At 45.0% G+C, this 18,838-nt stretch overlaps 2 protein-coding genes across 2 annotated transcripts in view; both read right to left on the reverse strand.

Moving 5' to 3' along the window:
* Positions 1 to 1,587: 1,587 nt before the first annotated feature.
* LOC310933044 (polyserase-2-like) lies at positions 1,588 to 11,776 on the reverse strand (the record flags this gene model as incomplete). The annotated part of the gene is made up of 10 exons (XM_083896466.1): positions 1,588 to 2,803; positions 3,498 to 3,595; positions 3,684 to 3,937; positions 5,222 to 5,393; positions 5,516 to 5,813; positions 5,920 to 6,062; positions 6,699 to 6,967; positions 7,054 to 7,204; positions 7,304 to 7,324; positions 11,713 to 11,776. 10 exons carry the CDS (start codon positions 11,774 to 11,776, stop codon positions 2,483 to 2,485), a joined length of 1,791 nt encoding a protein of 596 aa, XP_083752592.1. The 3' UTR covers positions 1,588 to 2,482.
* A 5,272-nt stretch (positions 11,777 to 17,048) lies between these two features.
* Positions 17,049 to 18,838, reverse strand: part of fus (FUS RNA binding protein) — a 20,968-nt gene continuing 19,178 nt past the window's right edge. The window contains exons 10-11 of the mRNA XM_083896467.1: positions 18,221 to 18,417; positions 17,049 to 17,797 (exon numbers count right to left, since the gene is read on the reverse strand). Coding sequence (XP_083752593.1) covers positions 17,758 to 17,797; positions 18,221 to 18,417 — 237 coding nt within the window. The 3' untranslated portion in view covers positions 17,049 to 17,757. The remainder of the gene's footprint in view (positions 17,798 to 18,220; positions 18,418 to 18,838) is intronic.

The raw sequence follows: 18,838 nt of genomic DNA on the forward strand, positions 1-18,838 counted from the left end.
CCAACATCAGCATCTGACGTCATCGACGCTAACGTCCAACATCAGCATCTGACGTCATCGCCGCTCAACACCAGAGTTTGTCAAGATGTGATAAAGATGTGATGTCGAGAACACTGATCTTTGTCCACGTCACAGTTTAGTATCAGCTCAGCTGAAACTCGTCAGAGCAGATACTAACAAACCCACCAGGATCCAGGTTTTATCAACAATCACTCACTCAGTCACTGACATGTTAGAAGATGAATTATCTCAGCTACTGGCTGCTTCCACCACTGACCGTTGGGTGATTTCCACTCTAACCAACGGGTACAGACTTCACTTCCGACAACACCCCAACCTACGGCCGGGTCGGGATGACCATCATATGCGACCCGGCAAAAGCCCATGCCCTCAACCAGGAGTTGTCCACCCTCCTGGACAAGGGTCGAGCCAGTAGACCCCTTGTCCCCCGGGGGTTCTACTCGACTTATTTTCTTGTGGAAAAGAAAGACGGCAGACTCCGCCCTATCCTCGATCTCAGGGGACTCAACAGGTTCCTGAAGGTCTTGGAGTTCCACATGCTCAGTACTGCAGAGGTTCTGCGTACTGTTGCCAGAGTGGAATGGTTTACCTCAATAGACCTGAAGGACGCGTACTTTCATGTCATCCATAGAACCAGGCAATTTCTGTGGTTTGGTTTTCAGGGCCGCCATTATCAGTTCAGTGTGCTCCCGTTCGGCCTCTCCCTTTCACCACGGGTGTTCACCAGGTGTGAGGCAGCAGCCCTCTCACCTCACAGGGAATGAAGGTCCTACCGTATGTGGACGACTGGCTGGTCTGTGCACCATCCCGGTTGTGTCACAGTGAGAAACTTTCCCTTAGATATGATCAAGACGAGGTAATTTCCTCGTCCGTCTCAACATTCTTTACTCATGTATTTCAGGTTTGTCTTGGAAAATGACATAAGGCTTTAAAACAGCGTGACCTTCACCAACTGCTTTGTTTTCACTTTGGATCTGAGTTGATGAAAGTTTAAGGGTGAATTCATCTTGTTTTCACATAACAAAGATGGCGCAGAAAGCAGCGAAGCGAGTACGCTACTAGTTTTAAGTATTTTCTTTGTTAATAGAGATATAAAAATGATGAAAACCATTGTATTATCTTAGTTTAGGCCCATATTATGGATTACTGACGTCATTTATTTTTATTTTACGATCTTTTGTCAATAGTCGGCCGGTGTGGTTTACTTTTCAATAAGTCGTGGTGTGTGGTAACTGTCAGCTGAATATTTGTATGAGTATCATCTTATAACTAACTGACAACCTAATAACAATTAAATAATAAATAATCCTGACGTAAATGTCTTCTTCTTCTTCTTCTTCTTTTTTGGAGTTGACAGACTGGACGCAGCTTTGGTGTTATTCTGCCCCCTACAGTCTGAAGACGTATCTGCATTTAAGGGGTGTCCCATTTCTAATTGACAAAATAACCCTCAACACTTGGTTTTGAGGCCAATTAAGATAAAGGGTTGAGGGTTAAGATAGGAATTGGATTTGGCCCTAAAGACAGTGGACACAGAGGACACGAGGTCACGTGAGTGTTGGACAAACACTCTTTATTTACATATGAAATTCACTTGATTCAATATTATATCAAAGTCACTGCACACTTGTTTTGGTGGTAATGGACGTGATTCAGTGGCATTATGGGTTTTGAACTCACATGGTTTCATGTGAGTTCAAATTGTTGTTTTGTCACACGACAGGTTTTTAAATCATAGGCTTATTAAAATGAAGAGGAAGAGAAATGAAACATGACTCGACCCCGACGTTCACGCCTTTGTTTTCTTTTCCAAACCAGAACAGCAGCTCTGTCTTTGTGATTTACAGAAGAGAATTCACATGTTTTATATCATGGTGGACAGACGACGGCCGAGCAACTGTCAGGTCTTCTCAGCTGCTCATGACAATCAATAATATGTTATGTTACCAAAAACATGTCATTTTGGCAGTAGGTGGCGCTGTTCACATCCATTTCCAGACATCATGTCAGGGGTTTGTGCTGGAGTTAGCTTGTGTGTGTGCGTGTGCGTGTGCGTGTGTGTGTGTGTGACATTACCAGCTACATACATGTTGTAACATAAAGATTATAAAGGAGTTTATGTCCAGATCATTTTATGGATTTATTTAGATATTTTAAATTTTCAGTTTTCAACTGGACATTTTTTGTCCATGAGGACAAATGTGTGTTAGCCTGCTTTGTTCACCTCGTAACGGCCGTGCTTTAATGTTTGAGTCAAACACAGAAGAGTCTCGCTCCAAAAATCTTAATCTCATAGATAATCATCATCATCGTCATCATCATCATCATCATCATCATCATCTCCAGAAGGTCTGCAAAAACCAACCCACACCTGGTGGTCACTGTTGGCTATTACACCTCCCGTCGTTTACATTCATCTGTGTGAGTCACTTCATGTAAAACTACCGATGAACAGGTTTGTTCATGAGGACAGAAGGAGACACAGTGAGAGGACAAGGACATGGAAGAGGAAGAAGGAGCAGGGGTGAGGGAGAGCGCCCCCACTGGTGGTGTCAGGAGCAGCCGTGCTGTTGGTGCTGTCGGTGCTGTTGGTGCTGTTGGTGGAGGCTGGAGACAAGAGCGCCCCCAGAGTCTGAGACAAGAAGCTGCCGTATTTGGTGAGTGAGGGAAAGACTTTCACGTTGGTCGCTCGTGTTCTTATGCTGGAGTTGTTTTCAGACGATAAAACCGCCGCCTGGAACCAGGAGCCGTCCTTACACATCAGTGGACCGCCAGAATCTCCCTGAACACACAGGAGCCACGGAAATGACCAACACTTCTTCATTCTGTTTCTCTTTTAAAGGCCCGTGAGTCAAATGAAGCTCAATCATTTTTCTTTTGACAGAAACTGAAGAACTCACGACACACAAACACGGCAACAACAGACTCACACATTTTTCCAAGCTATCGTTCTGCACACGTATGTTTCGCTTGTTTACCCACAATGCCCTGCAGTCCGCTTCCTGAATTTGGTTCACGTTTGATGCTCGTCAGAGTTCGGTTGCACATTCACACGTCCACAAACTAACCGGACTGACCGAGCAAACGAATTAGGGTTTGATTCAGAAGGAGCTGCTGTGAAAGAATGAACCCTGAAGGTGAAGTTTATGTCATTTGACCTCGTCTGACCCTCGACATGGACATCCTCGGGTCAGGGGTCCACATGTGGCCCACGAGTTACTGAAATGTAAAGATTTGAACTTTACTGGGCATAAACAAAGCAATCAGAGATGACAGATTCAGACTTCACCTCATTCATGCAACAAGCCTCTGGCGGCCTCTGTTGGTCATCGTGGCAAGTGCAAGTGTGGAAGCATAAAAATCAATATGTGACTAAACACAGTTTTAAAGCCGAGTTAAAAACTGTCCTCCTCTGATTCTCAGCTCGTGTCACTATCTCACAAAAACCACACTTTAAAAAACATCCCATAATTCACCTGCTCCAGAGTGAAGTCTTGCGTACAGATGCTGTCGGTCGTTGACGCGTTGCCACAATCCACCACTGACGTCTGGATCTCCTGCAGAACTTGTTCCTCTGAGGTTGGAGAATAAGAATGAACGTGTGAATGGTGTCATGTTTCATCTAAAGACCATGCAGAGGGCGTGTCTTCACGTGGACTCACCTCCTCCTCGCCCGGAGCTCCAGCCGGCGGCAAAGCACGCCGAGCCCACGCCAAACGTCTGTCCGATTCTCAGGCAGATGGGCTGGATGTAGTCGGACAGAGTGGGCGGAGCTTCCAGGTGCAGCACTGCGATGTTATCGCCAGTCTGGTTGCTCATGGTGATGTTGGTCACCTTCGTTATCACCTCAAAGGGGTTGGACCCGTTCTGTTGGAGACGACCGAGGACGACGGTCCACTGAGACACTGTGGGTGAGCTGAGACACAGAGGGACAACATGACGAGGACTGAGGACAAGTCTGTCCTGCATGTGTGACGAGACATAGAAGTCATCTGGAATTCATCTGCAGTCATTTCATGGTGACTGTCAGAATGAATGTGTTCATTCAGAACATCTGCAGAGGCTGAATGTGAACGATGAACGTCAGGAACGATGAAGAGAAGAACAGAGTTCTCTGATGCGGCGTAACATACAGACATGAACATGAGGACAGCGTCTCTCTGAAGGACAGACGGTCCACATTGTCCTCTTTGTAAAGAATCAGGAACAGGTCCACAAACTGACAGAGCGCAAACAACGTGTGAAGAAACACCGGGGGGTTAGGGTTACCCTAGCTTGCTCTTACCCTTACCCTAGGGTTACCCTAGCTTACTCGTACCCTTACCCTAGCTTACTCTAACCCTAACCCTAACCCTAGCTTACTCTTACCCTTGCCCTAGGGTTACCCTAGCTTACTCTAATCCTAGGGTAACCCTAGCTTACTCTAACCCTTGGGTTACCCTAGCTTACTCTAACCCTAGGGTTACCCTAGCTTACTCTAACCCTAGGGTTACCCTAGCTTACTCTAACCCTAGGGTTACCCTAGCTTACTCTAATCCTAGGGTTACCATAGCTTACTCTACCCCTAACCCTAGCTTACTCTACCCCAACCCTAGGGTTACCCTAGCTTACTCTAACCCTAGGGTTACCCTAGCTTACTCTAATCCTAGGGTTACCATAGCTTACTCTACCCCTAACCCTAGCTTACTCTACCCCAACCCTAGGGTTATCCTAGCTTACTCTTACCCTAACCCTAGCTTACTCTAATCCTTACCCCAAAGTTACCCGAGTTTACCCTAACCCTAGGGTTACCCTAGCTTACTCTAACCCTAGGGTTACCCTAGCTTACTCTAATCCTTACCCCAAAGTTACCCGAGTTTACCCTAACCCTAGGGTTACCCTAGCTTACTCTAACCCTAGGGTTACCCTAGCTTACTCTAACCCTAGGGTTACCCTAGCTTACTCTAATCCTTACCCCAAAGTTACCCGAGTTTACCCGAACCCTAGGGTTACCCTAGCTTACTCTAACCCTAGGGTTACCCTAGCTTACTCTAACCCTAGGGTTACCCTAGCTTACTCTAATCCTTACCCCAAAGTTACCCGAGTTTACCCTAACCCTAGGGTTACCCTAGCTTACTCTTACACTTACCCTAGGGTTACTGAGACATTATACTGAGAGACATCATTACTTTGGTATAAAACATGCGTCCAGGTGTCTCACCTTGAGAAACAGCTGGCGTCACTCAGCACAGCGTCCACAGCCACCAGTGTCCCACCACACACATGTGTTCCATTCTTCTGAAGACTCGCCATCCACGGCCACTCGCCGGCTGTCGACACCGACTCTCCGTTCGCGATACGAGGATTCTTCGGGGCTTGGCCACAAACCACAGCTGCAGAGACGAGCGACAGGTGTTTTATAAGGTTCATAAACCTGAGACCATGACGTCATCATCGCCATCATATCTCAGTTAATGCTGACTTTGTACAAAAGAATGAATTATTAAAAACTCACGCTGGGCTGTGGTGGTTGGAGGGGGAGTGGTGGTGGTGGTTGGAGGGGGAGTGGTGGTGGGAGGAGCTGGCAGACCTGCACAGGTGACTGACAGGTCGCTGTCAGTCCCAGTGGAAGTGAAAGAGACGAAACCTGGCTGGTTGGTGGTGATCTGAGCCTCGATCCAGGCTTGATAGCGGGACGCTCTGGCGTAGACTCCTGGGAAATTAGGGAGAGCGCAACCTCTTCCAAAACTCACCACTCCTGCCAGGATCCATTGATCGCCCTGTTTGCTCACCAATGGACCACCTGAATCTCCCTAGAAGAAGAAGAAGAAGAAGATGAAGAAGATGATGAAGAACTGAAGCGACAGAATCTTCACAGGAAGTTACACCTGACACAAAAGCAGGAGATAAAATGAGCACCTGACAGGAATCCTTCCCTCCAGCTCGTAATCCAGCACAGATCATGTTGTCAGTGATGCCACCATTATAATCACAGAAACACTGTCTGTTCCCCACCATTGGCACCTCCACCTCCATCAGGTTTCCTGGAGAAGGAAGAGACACTAAAGAGACACAGAAGAGTCAGATCATCAGTTTAATCATCATAGATCATCAGTAAGTGATGGCATTGATGGGTGGGTGGAACAACTTTTGGGGGGGGAAATGGCAGAAATGTGACGAGACTAGGGTTCACAACCCAGTCTGACTAAGACTGAGGGTTGGCAGGTGGTCCTCTGCTTCTCCGGTTCTCCTGCTGCTGCTCCAGGGATGCTAACGCTGTAGTTTCTGGCCTTTTCAGTCATTTGCGAATGTCCATTGTGAAGATAGAAAAATATAGCTGTAGCTTGCGCTTGGAAATCTGTGACCTTTTTTTCCCCTTGTGTCGAGAAGACGCACTGACAACATAATGTAAGACCTGTGATGGGTTCAAGGACAACTGGAAACAACTGTTGCACAACTGTTCATTTTGGTTTTAACAAGTCAGTGGTGTTTTTTCAGAGTTTTGGGTTGTTTTGAACACGTTATAGACTGAAAACAATTAAAAAAAACATCCCCCTTCTGGTTTTTTGACAAATCGCACCCTGGTTGTTACTATAGTTCTCCCCGTATTCTCCAGGTTCTCCAGGTTCTCCCGGTTCCTCCTGTGCTGAGGATAATTGTTGACTCACACAAACGATGGAGGTCACACTACGACTCACCTCCAGATGCGATGTTTCCCCAGCCGGTGACCCAGGAGCTGGTGCCGTTGTGGAAGCTGCTGCCTGAAGCAGCCAGGCAGACGGGGAGGATGTTGTTGTTGAAGGTAACAGGTGAGGAGAGCTTCAGGAGCGCGACATCGTTGTCCGAGGTGGACGAGCTGTAGTTGGGATGATTGATGACCTGGATCACGGTCCGACTCACTTCGTTAGTGTTGGTTCCCTCTAGTGTCTGACGGCCCAGAGACACCACCGTGCCAATGGCGACCCCACTGCAGAGTTAGAGGAGAAACCTTTAGAGATTTTTCAGTTTCCATATCTGTTGGTGATCACCAGTGTTGGTTTGGTCACTTCTTACCAGTGAGCTGCTGTCAGAACCCACTCACTGTTGATGAGCGATCCTCCACAGAAGTGACCCCCCCTTTGCAGGCTGACCTGCCAGGGCCAGCTGCCCTCGATGGCCACCTCACCTCCAACGATCCTGGTGTTGAGTGAAGCTCTGCCACACACTGACAGGACAGAGGCTCAGGGTGAGCGACACACCCACATGTTTACACTTTACAGTATGACGTGATATATGACATGTGATAGAGACTGGAACCACTTACCACTGAGCTGTGCACGGCACTCTGAAAAACAAGAACAAAGAAAAACATGTGAAGGACAATCCCAACTTTTTCAGCCAATCCCAGCAGACATTTGTTTAAAGGCGGGGCGACACCTGGTCAGGTGACTTGTCCATCACAGGGACAGAAACAAACCTCACACCAACTTCCATTCAGCTTCCAATTCGCCTAATGCCTAAATGTGCATGTACAGTGGTATGCAAAGGTTTGGGCACCCCTGTACATTTTCATGATTTTCCTTTATAAATCATTGGTTGTTTGGACAATAAATGTCAGTTAAATATATCATATTGGAGACAAACACAGTGATATTTGAGAAGTGAAATAAAGTTTATACGATTTACAGAAAGTGTGCAAGAATTATTTATACAAAATTAGGCATGTGCACAAATTTAATATTTTGTTATTGATTTCAAAACCTTTAGCACTAATTATTGGAACTCAAAATTGGTTTGGTAACCTCAGTGACCCTTGACCTCCATACACAGGTGAATCCAATCATGAGAAAGGGTATTTAAGGAGGTCAATTGTAAGTGTTTCTCTTCTTTGCATCTTCTCTGAAGAATATGGGAGCCTCAAAACAACTCTCAAATGACCTGAAAACAATGATTGTTCAACATCATGGTTTAGGGGAAGGATACAGAAAGATATCTCAGAGATTGGAACATTGTGAGGAATGTGAAGACCACAGGAACAGTTCTAGTTAAGGCCAGAAGTGACAGACCAAGAAAAATCTCAGATAATCAGAGGTGAAGGATGGTGAGAACAGTCACAGTCAGCCCACAGACCAGCTCTAAAGACCTACAACATCATCTTGCTGCAGATGGTGTCACTGTGCATCGTTCAACTATTCACTTTACACAAGGAGATGCTGTATGGAAGAGTAATGCAGGAAAAGCCTTTTCTCTGCACCCGCTACAAACGGAGTCGCTTGAGCTATGCTAAAGCACAGAAGCTAAAATAGAGTTATTTGGGCAAAACAAGGGGCGTTATGTGTGGTGGAAAAAGAACACAGCATTCCAAGGAAAACACTTGCTACCTACAGTAAAATGTGGTGGTGGTTCCATCATCATGCTGTGGAGCTGTGTGGCCAGTGCAGGGACTGGGAATCTTGTTAAAGATGAAGGTCGCATTGACTCCACTGAATATCAGCAGATTCTGGAGAACAATGTCCAGGAATCAGTGACAAAGTTGAAGTTGTGTCGGGGCTGAATCTTTCAACAAGACAACGACTCTAAACACTGCTCAAAATCTACTAAGACATTCATGCAGAGGAACAAATACAACGTTCTGGAATGACCATCTCAGTCCACAGACCTGAATATTATTGAACATTTGTGGTGTGATTTAAAGTGGACTGTTCATGCTCAGAAACCATCAAACCTGACTGAAGTGGAGATGTTTTGTAAAGAAGAAAAGGTCCAAAATACCTTCAGCCAGAATCCAGAATCTAATTGGAAGCTAAAGGAAGCGTTTAGAGTCAGTTATTTTAAACTTGTGCACATGCCTAATTTTGTTTAAATAATTCTTGCACACTTTCTGTAAATCATATCAAACTTTATTTCAAATATCTCTGTGTTTGTCTCTTATATGATATATTTAACTGACCTTTCTTATTCAAACAACCAATGATTTAAAAAGGAAAATCATGAACATTTACAGGGGTGAACATTACAGGGGTGAACATTACAGGGGTGAACATTACAGGGATGAACATTACAGGGATGAACATTACAGGGGTGAACATTACAGGGGTGAACATTACAGGGGTGAACATTACAGGGGTGCCCAAACTTTGGCATACCACTGTATTTGTACTGTGGGCGGAGGGAGGGGCTCATTTACATATACAAACAAGCCAAAGAAAAAAAAGTTCATCCTTATTTGTTCCTACAGGGGGCAGTAGAGAATTAAGCTAAAATAACTTCATTATCACATTCATGTCTTAATTCATTTTTTTAGGCGTTTTGAAGCCTGATTGACCTCAGTGACACAACGTGACCACATGAGGCAGCAGAGGACCAGCTGCTCCTTGTTGGGGATTTCTGAGCCCCATAACCTTTAAGGACCTTTTCAGCTTCTCAAGACCTGGTTTTAGAGTGAGGCACTTCAAAACACTCAAACACAAATATCCTCTTCCTCTCTCTCTTTCTTTGGTGTTGATTATACTTTTAGCTCATACGTGTAATAAACACACTCTCCGTCTTTGACCTTTCACCTCAGTGTGTCACCTGACGCACTCAGACCGGTTCAGCCTGTATTTTCACAGGATTTAACTTTGTTCTCAGCGTCATGTTTGTTGACAGACGAGAATGTTAACACTTGACAGCTGATGATAATCTGTCTTCACACAGAAATGTGCAGGTTTGAGCAAGATCTCTAAACTGTGAAGCTACTATTCACATATTTATTTACGAGTGCAGCTGTGATGACGACGTTTGAACTGTGGAGGGCAGCAACACACCTCTCAGACTACAACCTGCCGCAAATTAAGATTAGTAGAAGAAAAATAAGAATTGACCTAGTTTATAAAAAGGGGGAGGAGTCTGGGTTGGATAAGGGAGTGATGAAAAAATGGACTCTGTAAACACTGTAGTGCACATGCCAGGCCTCTGTGTGGCACTGTGGCGCTGCTACACCAAACCAAACTTTATTTTATAAATAAAGCTTTATCTGAACATCGTCCCACCAACAGGTGACGCTCATCGACAGAACGCATTCCCCAACCCTAACCAGTTAATGACTAACACTAACCTAAACCATAACCAGTTAACGACTAACACTAACCATAACCAGTTAATGACTAACACTAACCTTAACCATAACCAGTTAATGACTAACACTAACCATAACCAGTTAATGACTAACACTAACCATAACCATAACCAGTTAATGACTAACACTAACCTTAACCATAACCAGTTAATGACTAACACTAACCATAACCATAACCAGTTAATGACTAACACACTAACCATAACCAGTTAATGACTAACACTAACCATAACCATAACCAATTAACGACTAACACTAACCTTAACCAGTTAATGACTAACACTAACCTTAACCATAACCAGTTAATGACTAACACTAACTTTGACCTTAACCAGTTACACTAACCTTAATGGTTAATGACTAACACTAACCTTAACCAGTTAATGACTAACACTAACCTTAACCATAACCAGTTAATGACTAACACACTAACCATAACCAGTTAATGACTAACACTAACTTTGACCTTAACCAGTTACACTAACCTTAATGGTTAATGACTAACACTAACCTTAACCAGTTAATAACTAACCCTAACTCCCTTAAATGAGGACCGTAACATTTTTACCATTTTGTCCACATGTTAACGATTTACGACGACTTTCTAAAAGAACGGAATTACAACTCGCTCGTTATGACTCCGCCCACGTGGAGGAGGAGCTATGAAGTCATGGAAAACCAGACCAAACAGTGCAGAGTCAGAGAACTGCTCTCTGTCTCCCCCTGTGTCCATCAGTGGTACTGCAGCCTCACAGCAGGACTCTGCTCTTCTTCTCTCATTCATTTCCTCATCTTTCAGGATAGATTTTAAATAAAGTGATTTTGAAATAAGAGATTTTCTGAGTTTTAACCTGGTTTTCAGGACGTGAAGGATCAGCTAACAGTTAGTCACCAGTGAGCGGTTAACTGTTTAGAAAAGTCACTGACGAGTTATGATAACTATGACTCTAGTGAGTCATGACTAAAAAAGAGAAACGGTTATAGAACTGTGCGAATATACAATATGTGAAGAGGAGAAACTCTGGATTTGCTTTACAGGGACTTTAAAATGGTTACATTTGAATATATTTATCTCATTTAGTGTGAAATATAAAGAAATTCACTTAAATAGTTATACTTAACACTATTGATGAGTATATTTAACTGGATATGTATAATATACAAGGGTTCCAAAAGGGTTCTTCTACAAGGGCTGAGGTTCTACCTGGAACCGTTTTCTTCTGAAAAACGTTTTTCAAGGGTTCTTGGTGGAACTAATGGTTCCAGTAAGAACCATTTTGATCCATAGAACCCTTTAAAACCCTTTTCCTGAATAAAGGGTTTTAAAAGGGTTCCAGGTGGAACCTTAATAAAAAAGGTTCTACCTGGAGCCAAAAATGTTCTCCCATGAGGACAAGCCGAAGAACCATATATGGTTCTACTTAGCACTTTTATTTCTAAGAGTGTATATGTGTGTGTGTGTGTGTGTGTGTATATTCCTGTGGGGGTGGACCATGAGTCGGACAGGTGAGCTGGATTATTCTGACTGGAACATAAAGAGCACATCAGTGTGTGTGTGTGTGTGTGTGTGTGTGTGTGTGTGTGTGTGTGTGTGTGTGTGTGTGTTCAGTCCTTACCTGGTGTCGTCAGCAGAGTGAACAGAGTGGTCACACACACCACTGTGGCTGTGGAGAGAGTCATGGCTGAAAGTGTGAAGCGTCTGTTCTGACTCTGCATTAATAACCTTCACCTCTCTCTCTCTCTCTCTCTCTCTCTCTCTCTCTCTCTCTCTCTCTCACACACACACACACAACAAACACACCTCTCTCTACCTATCATTCACCTGTCAGGACACGCCCACCATCTGTCAGTCAAACACCTGCTGCTGATGCTGGAAAAGTTAGTCCATGTTATTTGAAGTGTGAGTGTGAATGAGCTCATGATACATGGTGCAGCACTGACTGAGCTGTGAGCGCCCCCTGTGTCCACCATCTACGTCAGTTTAAGTCCACGACATCTGAAGAACACGTTCACGTCTTTATCTTCACTGTTAGACGGACTTTAACAACAGGAAACTGATGTTTGTAAACCACTCACTCTCCCACACCAAAGCCCATAGAGAAAACCAGTGATTTTAGCTCACAGGGACACAGGAGCTGCTGGTCCTCTGCTGCCTCGTGTGGTCACAATTAAATATTTTAAAAGCTGAATTCACTAAAATCAGTCATTGTAAGTTAGTGATGGAGGCAGCAGTGGATCAACAACTCCTGTGAACTCCTGTGTCTCTGTGATGTTAAAATCACTGGTTTACTCTATGGACTTTGGTGTGGGAGAGTGAGTGACTTTGGTGTGGGAGAGTGAGTGGTTTCCAAACTTCAGTTTCCTGTTGTTAAAGTCTGTCTAACAGTGAAGATAAAGACGTGAACATGTGACGTAGACATCGTCGACTTAAACTGACGTAGATTTTATGATCCAAGTCTTTTGCTCAGTGGTTCAAGTTGTTCTTTGTGTCACAGTGAGAAACTTTCCCTTAGATATGATTAAGACGAGGTCATTTCCTCGTCCGTCTCAACATTCTTTACTCAGGTATTTCAGGTTTTGTCTTGGAAAATGACATAAGGCTTTAAAACAGCATGACCTTCACAAACGCTGCTTTGTTTTCACTTTGGCTCTGAGTTGATGAAAGTTTAAGTCTAACATTATTATGTGCAGCACTTCCTCCTCAGGAACAAACTGGTCGAACAACATCAGAGTGTGTGTGTGTGTGTGTGTGTGTGTGTGTGTGTGTGTGTGTGTGTGTGTGTGTGTTTCTCAGCAACACTGTCCGACATCACACAACGTTAGAGTTTCACGTCTGTAGCGATAACGACTGAAGACAGAGGAGAAAAACACAAAGATCCATAAGTGTGTGGACACACCTGTGACGGTGTCTCAGACTTTGTCCTCATCTCAAGTGAAGTCAACACTTTGGACAATGTCTGTGTCAACAGTCTGAGGACGGACATTTTTGTCCCAGTGCACAAAGCAACCACAATAAAGACGAGGTTTGACGTCAACAATTGTCTCCCCTTGACTCAGTACGATCGAGGACTCTGACCGAACCTTTTGAATAACGTGTTCCCCTCCTCGCCAGAGGTGGCGCTGCATCAAGAAAGACTGAAGAAGAAGACAAGACTTTGGGCCAATTCCAATTCCTATCTTAACCCTCAACCCTTAATCTTAATTGGCCTCAAAACCAAGTGTTGAGGGTTATTTTGTCACTTAGAAATGGGACACCCCTTAAATGCAGATACGTCTTCAGACTGTAGGGGGCAGAATAACACCAAAGCTGCGTCCAGTCTGTCAACTCCAAAAAAGAAGAAGAAGAAGAAGAACACATTTACGTCAGGATTATTTATTATTTATTTGTTATTAGGTTGTCAGTTAGTTATAAGATGATACTCATACAAATATTCAGCTGACAGTTACCACACACCACGACTTATTGAAAAGTAAACCACACCGGCCGACTATTGACAAAAGATCGTAAAATAAAAATAAATGTTAGGCAACAATGACGTCAATAATCCATAATATGGGCCTAAACTAAGATCATTTTTATATCTCTATTAACAAAGAAAATACTTCATTTGTATCGTACTCGTTTCACTGCTTTCGACGCCATCTTTCTTATGTGAAAACACGCAATGCATTCTGGGTAGCCCTTGCTCCCAAGGGTGGTCTCGGAAAATCTCAATATTGAGGGCGATACAGCCCTTAAACTTGGCCTCAACTTAATTTTTCTGAGAATCAGGACAGAACTTGGACTAGAGGGAGAACATTTATGAGATTAAGCAAGGAATTGGAATTCACCCAAAGACTGAAGGTGAAAACTGTGTTTCCTCCATCCATCTTCTACTACTAATCCGAGGTTGGGTCGAGGGGGTCGTAGCTTGAGCAGAGAAGCCCAGACTCCTCCTCCCAGTGGGACGTGGCCAGAACACCTCACCAGGGAGGCGTCCAGGAGGCGTCTTCACCAGGGAGGCGTCCAGGAGGCGTCTTCACCAGGGAGGCGTCCAGGTGGCGTCCTCACCAGGGAGGCGTCCAGGAGGCGTCCTCACCAGGGAGGCGTCCAGGTGGCGTCCTCACCAGGGAGGCGTCCTCACCAGGGAGGCGTCCTCACCAGGGAGGCGTCCTCACCAGGGAGGCGTCCTCACCAGGGAGGCGTCCAGGTGGCGTCTTCACCAGGGAGGCGTCCAGGAGGGGTGCCCGAGCCACCTCATCTGGCTTCTCTCAATGCGGAGGAGCAGCGGTTCTGCTCTGAGCCTCTCCCAGACGACCAAGCTTCTCACCCCATCTCTAAGGGAGAGTCCAGACACCCTGCAGAGGAAACCCATTTCGGCCGCTTGTATCTCGTTCTTTCGGTCACTACCCACAGCTCGTGACCACAGGTGAGGATACGAGCGTAGATCGACCGGTAAATTGACTTCTGCACCAAGACAGACGATGCAGAGTCTACATTACTGCAGACGCCGCACCAATCCGTCTGTCGATCTCTCGTTCCATTTTTCCATCACTCGTAAACAAGACCCAGAGATACTTAAACTCCTCCACTTGGGGCAGGATCTCATCCCCGACCCGAATAGAGCACTCCACCCTTTTCCGGTTGAGGACCATGGTCTCAGATTTGGAGGTGCCGATTCTCATCCCAGCCGCTTCACACCCAGCTGCGAATCGCTCCAGTGAGAGCTGGAGATCACGGCCCGACGAGGCGAACAGGACTAACATCATCCACAAAGAGCAGAGACCCAATCCTGAGCTCACCAAACCGGACTCCCTCAACGCCCTGGCTGCGTCTAGACTTTCTGTTCATAAAGGTTATGAACAGAATCGGTGACGAAGGGAAACCTTGGCAGAGTCCAACTGTCTGAAATGCAGACCAAGCTCTGTACAGGCACCGAATGGCCCTTACCAAGGGTTCCGGAACCCCATACTCCCGGAGCACTCTCCACAGGAGTCCCAGAGGGACACGATCGAACGCCTTCTCCAAATCCACAAAGCACATGTAGACGGGTTGGGCGAACTCCCATGCATCCTCCAGGACCCTGCCGAGAGTATAGAGCTGATCCACCGTTCCACGACCAGGACGAAAACCACACTGTTCCTCCTGGATCCGAGGTTCGACTAACCGACGTCTCTCCTCTCCAGGACCTCCGAAAAGGTCTTACCCGGGAGGCTGAGGAGTGTGATACCCTTGTAGTTGTCACACACCCTTCAGTCCCCCTTCTTAAAAAGAGGGACCACTAACCTGGATCAGCCAATGCAGAGGCACCGTCTCTGACATCCAAGCAATGTTGCAGAGACGCGTCACCCAAGACAGTCCTATAACATCCAGAACCTTAAGGAACTCCAGGCGGATCTCATCCACCCCCGGGGCCCTGCCACTGAGGAGCTTTTTAACCACCTCAGCAACTTCAACCAGAGATAGGACAGCCCACCCCTGGGTCACCAGACTCTGCTTCCTCATTGGAAGGCGTGTCAGTGGGATAGAGGAGATCGTCGAGGTAATTCTGCCACCGACCCACAACGTCCCGAGTCGAGGTCAGCTGCACCCGATCTCCACTGTACACAGTGTTGATGTTACACTGCTTCCCCCTACTGAGTCGCCGGATCGCCGACCAGAACCTCTTCGAAGCCGTTCGGAAAGTCGTTCTCCATGGCCTCACCAAACTCCTCCCACGCCTGAGTTTTTGCCTTAGTGACCGCATTGCACTTGGCCTGCCAGTACCCGTCAGCTGCCTCTGGAGTCCCACAAGCCAAAAAGGCCCAGTAGGACTCCTTCTTCAGCTTGATGGCATACCTGCCACCAACGGGTTCAGGGGTTGCCGCCGCGACAGGCACCAACCACTTTGCGGCCACAGCTCTGGTCAGCCGCCTCGACAATGGAGGCAAAACATGGCCCATTCGGACTCAATGTCTCCTGCCTCCCTCGGGACGGGGGCCCCGGTGACCCGCTTCCGGGCGATGGAGTGTTTAGTCCATTTAATGTTTTCTTCATAGGAGGTCTTTGAACGTCCTACATCAGTGTCTGACGTCATCAACGATCACGTCCAACATCAGTGTCTGAAACAGCGACTAAAAAACCACCAGGAACCAGATTTTATCACCAATCAGTCACTCGCATGTTAGAAGATGAATTCCAGAGATTTTCTCGTGTTTCCAGGAACTAACGATGAGTTCATTTAAAGTCTGGATCTGACAGTGACACGGTTAGTCACACACACACACACATGCACGCACGCACGCACGCACACACACACACAGGTGTGGCAGCAGATTTAACAGGAAAAACCAACGCCTCAGGTCACACAAACGCTGCCAGAAACCATTTCACCATCACATGATGAGACAACAGCTGATGTTTGTCTGACGTATAATTAAAGTCAGTCGTTCTTTACATGAATGTAATGGAAGCAGCTGAATGCAAAAGAACAAAAGAAAAAATGACTTGTGTCATAAAATCTCTGTCAATTTTAGTTTACGATGTTTTTAGAACATGTTTCACGTCCCTGTGAGCTTTGGTGTGGGAGAGTGAGTGGTTTACAAACTTCAGTTTCCTGTTGGAAAAATCTGTCTAACAGTGAAGATAAAGACGTGAACATTTTTGTTTTGACCACAGTTTCCACTCATTCACGCGCTGTAACATGACCTGACTTTTTTCATACTTTTACGTCTAAAACTTAAGTAGACTTCATATCAGAAAATGACTTTTGATACTTACGTAAATATCATAAATTTTAAGACTTTTATATTAAAAAGGGCCATTTCACGTACTGGTTCTTTAACTCAGTTCATACACAGACTAAAGACAGTGGACACAGAGGACACGAGGTCACGTCAGTGTTGGACAAACACTCTTTATTTACATATGAAATTCACTTGATTCAATATTAAATCAAAGTCACTGCACACTTGTTTTTGGTGGTAATGGACGTGATTAAATGGTATTATGGGTTTTTAACTCACAATTTAAAATGTTTTTTTTCAAGAGTCACACGACAGGTTTTTAAATCATAGGCTTATTAAAATGAAGAGGAAGAGAAATGGAACATGACTCGACCCCGACGTTCACGCCTTTGTTTTCTTTTCCAAACCAGAACAGCAGCTCTGTCTTTGTGATTTACAGAAGAGAATTCACATGTTTTATATCATGGTGGACAGACGACGGCCGAGCACCTGTCAGGTCTTCTCAGCTGCTCATGACAATCAATAATATGTTATGTTACCAAAAACATGTCATTTTGGCAGTAGGTGGCGCTGTTCACATCCATTTCCAGACATCTTTGATGACATAAAATATCACACTGGACCTTTAATTGTCAAATGTTTTGATCACAGATAAAGTTGTGATTGAGTTGATGGATTTTTTGGCCTCTGAAACTCGCTATAAATAAACAAAAATCCTGCTGTTCAATTTAGTTATGGTGTGTGTGTGTGTGTGTGTGTGTGTGTTATTGCAGCCTCTTTGCTTTTCTTCAGGTGGCCATTGATGCCGAGTTTGTTTTATTAAACGACACCACACCTTCACCAGGAGTGTGAACAGACGTGGAAAGAAAGAAAGAAAGAAAGAAAGAAAGAAAGAAAGAAAGAAAGAAAGAAAGAGGTGGACGATGATTACGAGGACGAGAGTTTGTTCTGTTCTATCAGTACGGACGACCTCGACGCTCCTGCCTGTGGTCACCCCTGAAACACACACACACACACACACACATTATGACTTTAATCTCAGAATGAATTTCTTTCTAAACATTATTGAGATTAATCCGACTTAAATCTGAAAATGTTCCATAATGTGTCACATGTCCCCTCGTCATCTTTGTAGATTTGTTTTTTAAATATTTATATAAACATAACATAGCATAGCATAACATAACAAAACATTACAAAACATAGCATAACATAACATAGCGTAGCATAACATAGCGTAGCATAACATAGCATAGCATAGCATAACATAACATAACATAACATAGCATAGCATAGCATAGCATAGCATAACATAGCGTAGCATAACAACATAGCATAGCATATGTAGCATAACATAGCATAGCGTAGCATACATTGTTTTAATATTAATTGGTTTTGTTTAACTTGAGTGAATCTGACCTTGCGTCCATTTTGCCAGGGCCGTATCCTCCGCGGTCTCCACGGTCACCTCCTCGCCCCCCTCTGAAGCCCCCACGGTCGCCGCCGCGGCCCCTGAAGCCGCCACGATCAAAGCCTCTGCGCTCGCCCCCGTAACCTCCTGACAGTAGAGCAGAGCAGACCACATGACCTTTAACTGACCTCTGACTGACTATTAACTAACCTTTAACTAGCCTTTTAACTGACCTCTTAACTGACCTCTAACTGACCTCTAATTGACCTCTGACCTTTTCACAGTCCATTCAGTGACCTGTGGCCCATGTGTGCTGCAGATTTGCTGAGTCACAGTTTGATGCTACAGATTTGCTGAGTCACAGTTTGGCGACATGAACCTGTGACTCACAGTGTAAATAAACTTCCAGATTATAATGACAGGCTTCTGTCGTCTTTGTGCAGTGAATCATTCACAACCACACAAAAAAACAGACGTGTTGTGGTTTTAAAAATGAATTAATTAGTGTTGACGATCATCGAAGAATAAATCATTCAAACTGAATCCTTTCCAGGTTTGAGAAACTCTGACTTTGAGTGAACAGATCGTCATTAGCCTTAATTACAAAGTTTAAATTAAACAAAAAA

The sequence above is a fragment of the Microchirus variegatus genome, assembly GCF_963457635.1.
Source record: "Microchirus variegatus genome assembly, chromosome: 10".
In the NCBI taxonomy this organism is placed as follows: domain Eukaryota; kingdom Metazoa; phylum Chordata; class Actinopteri; order Pleuronectiformes; family Soleidae; genus Microchirus; species Microchirus variegatus.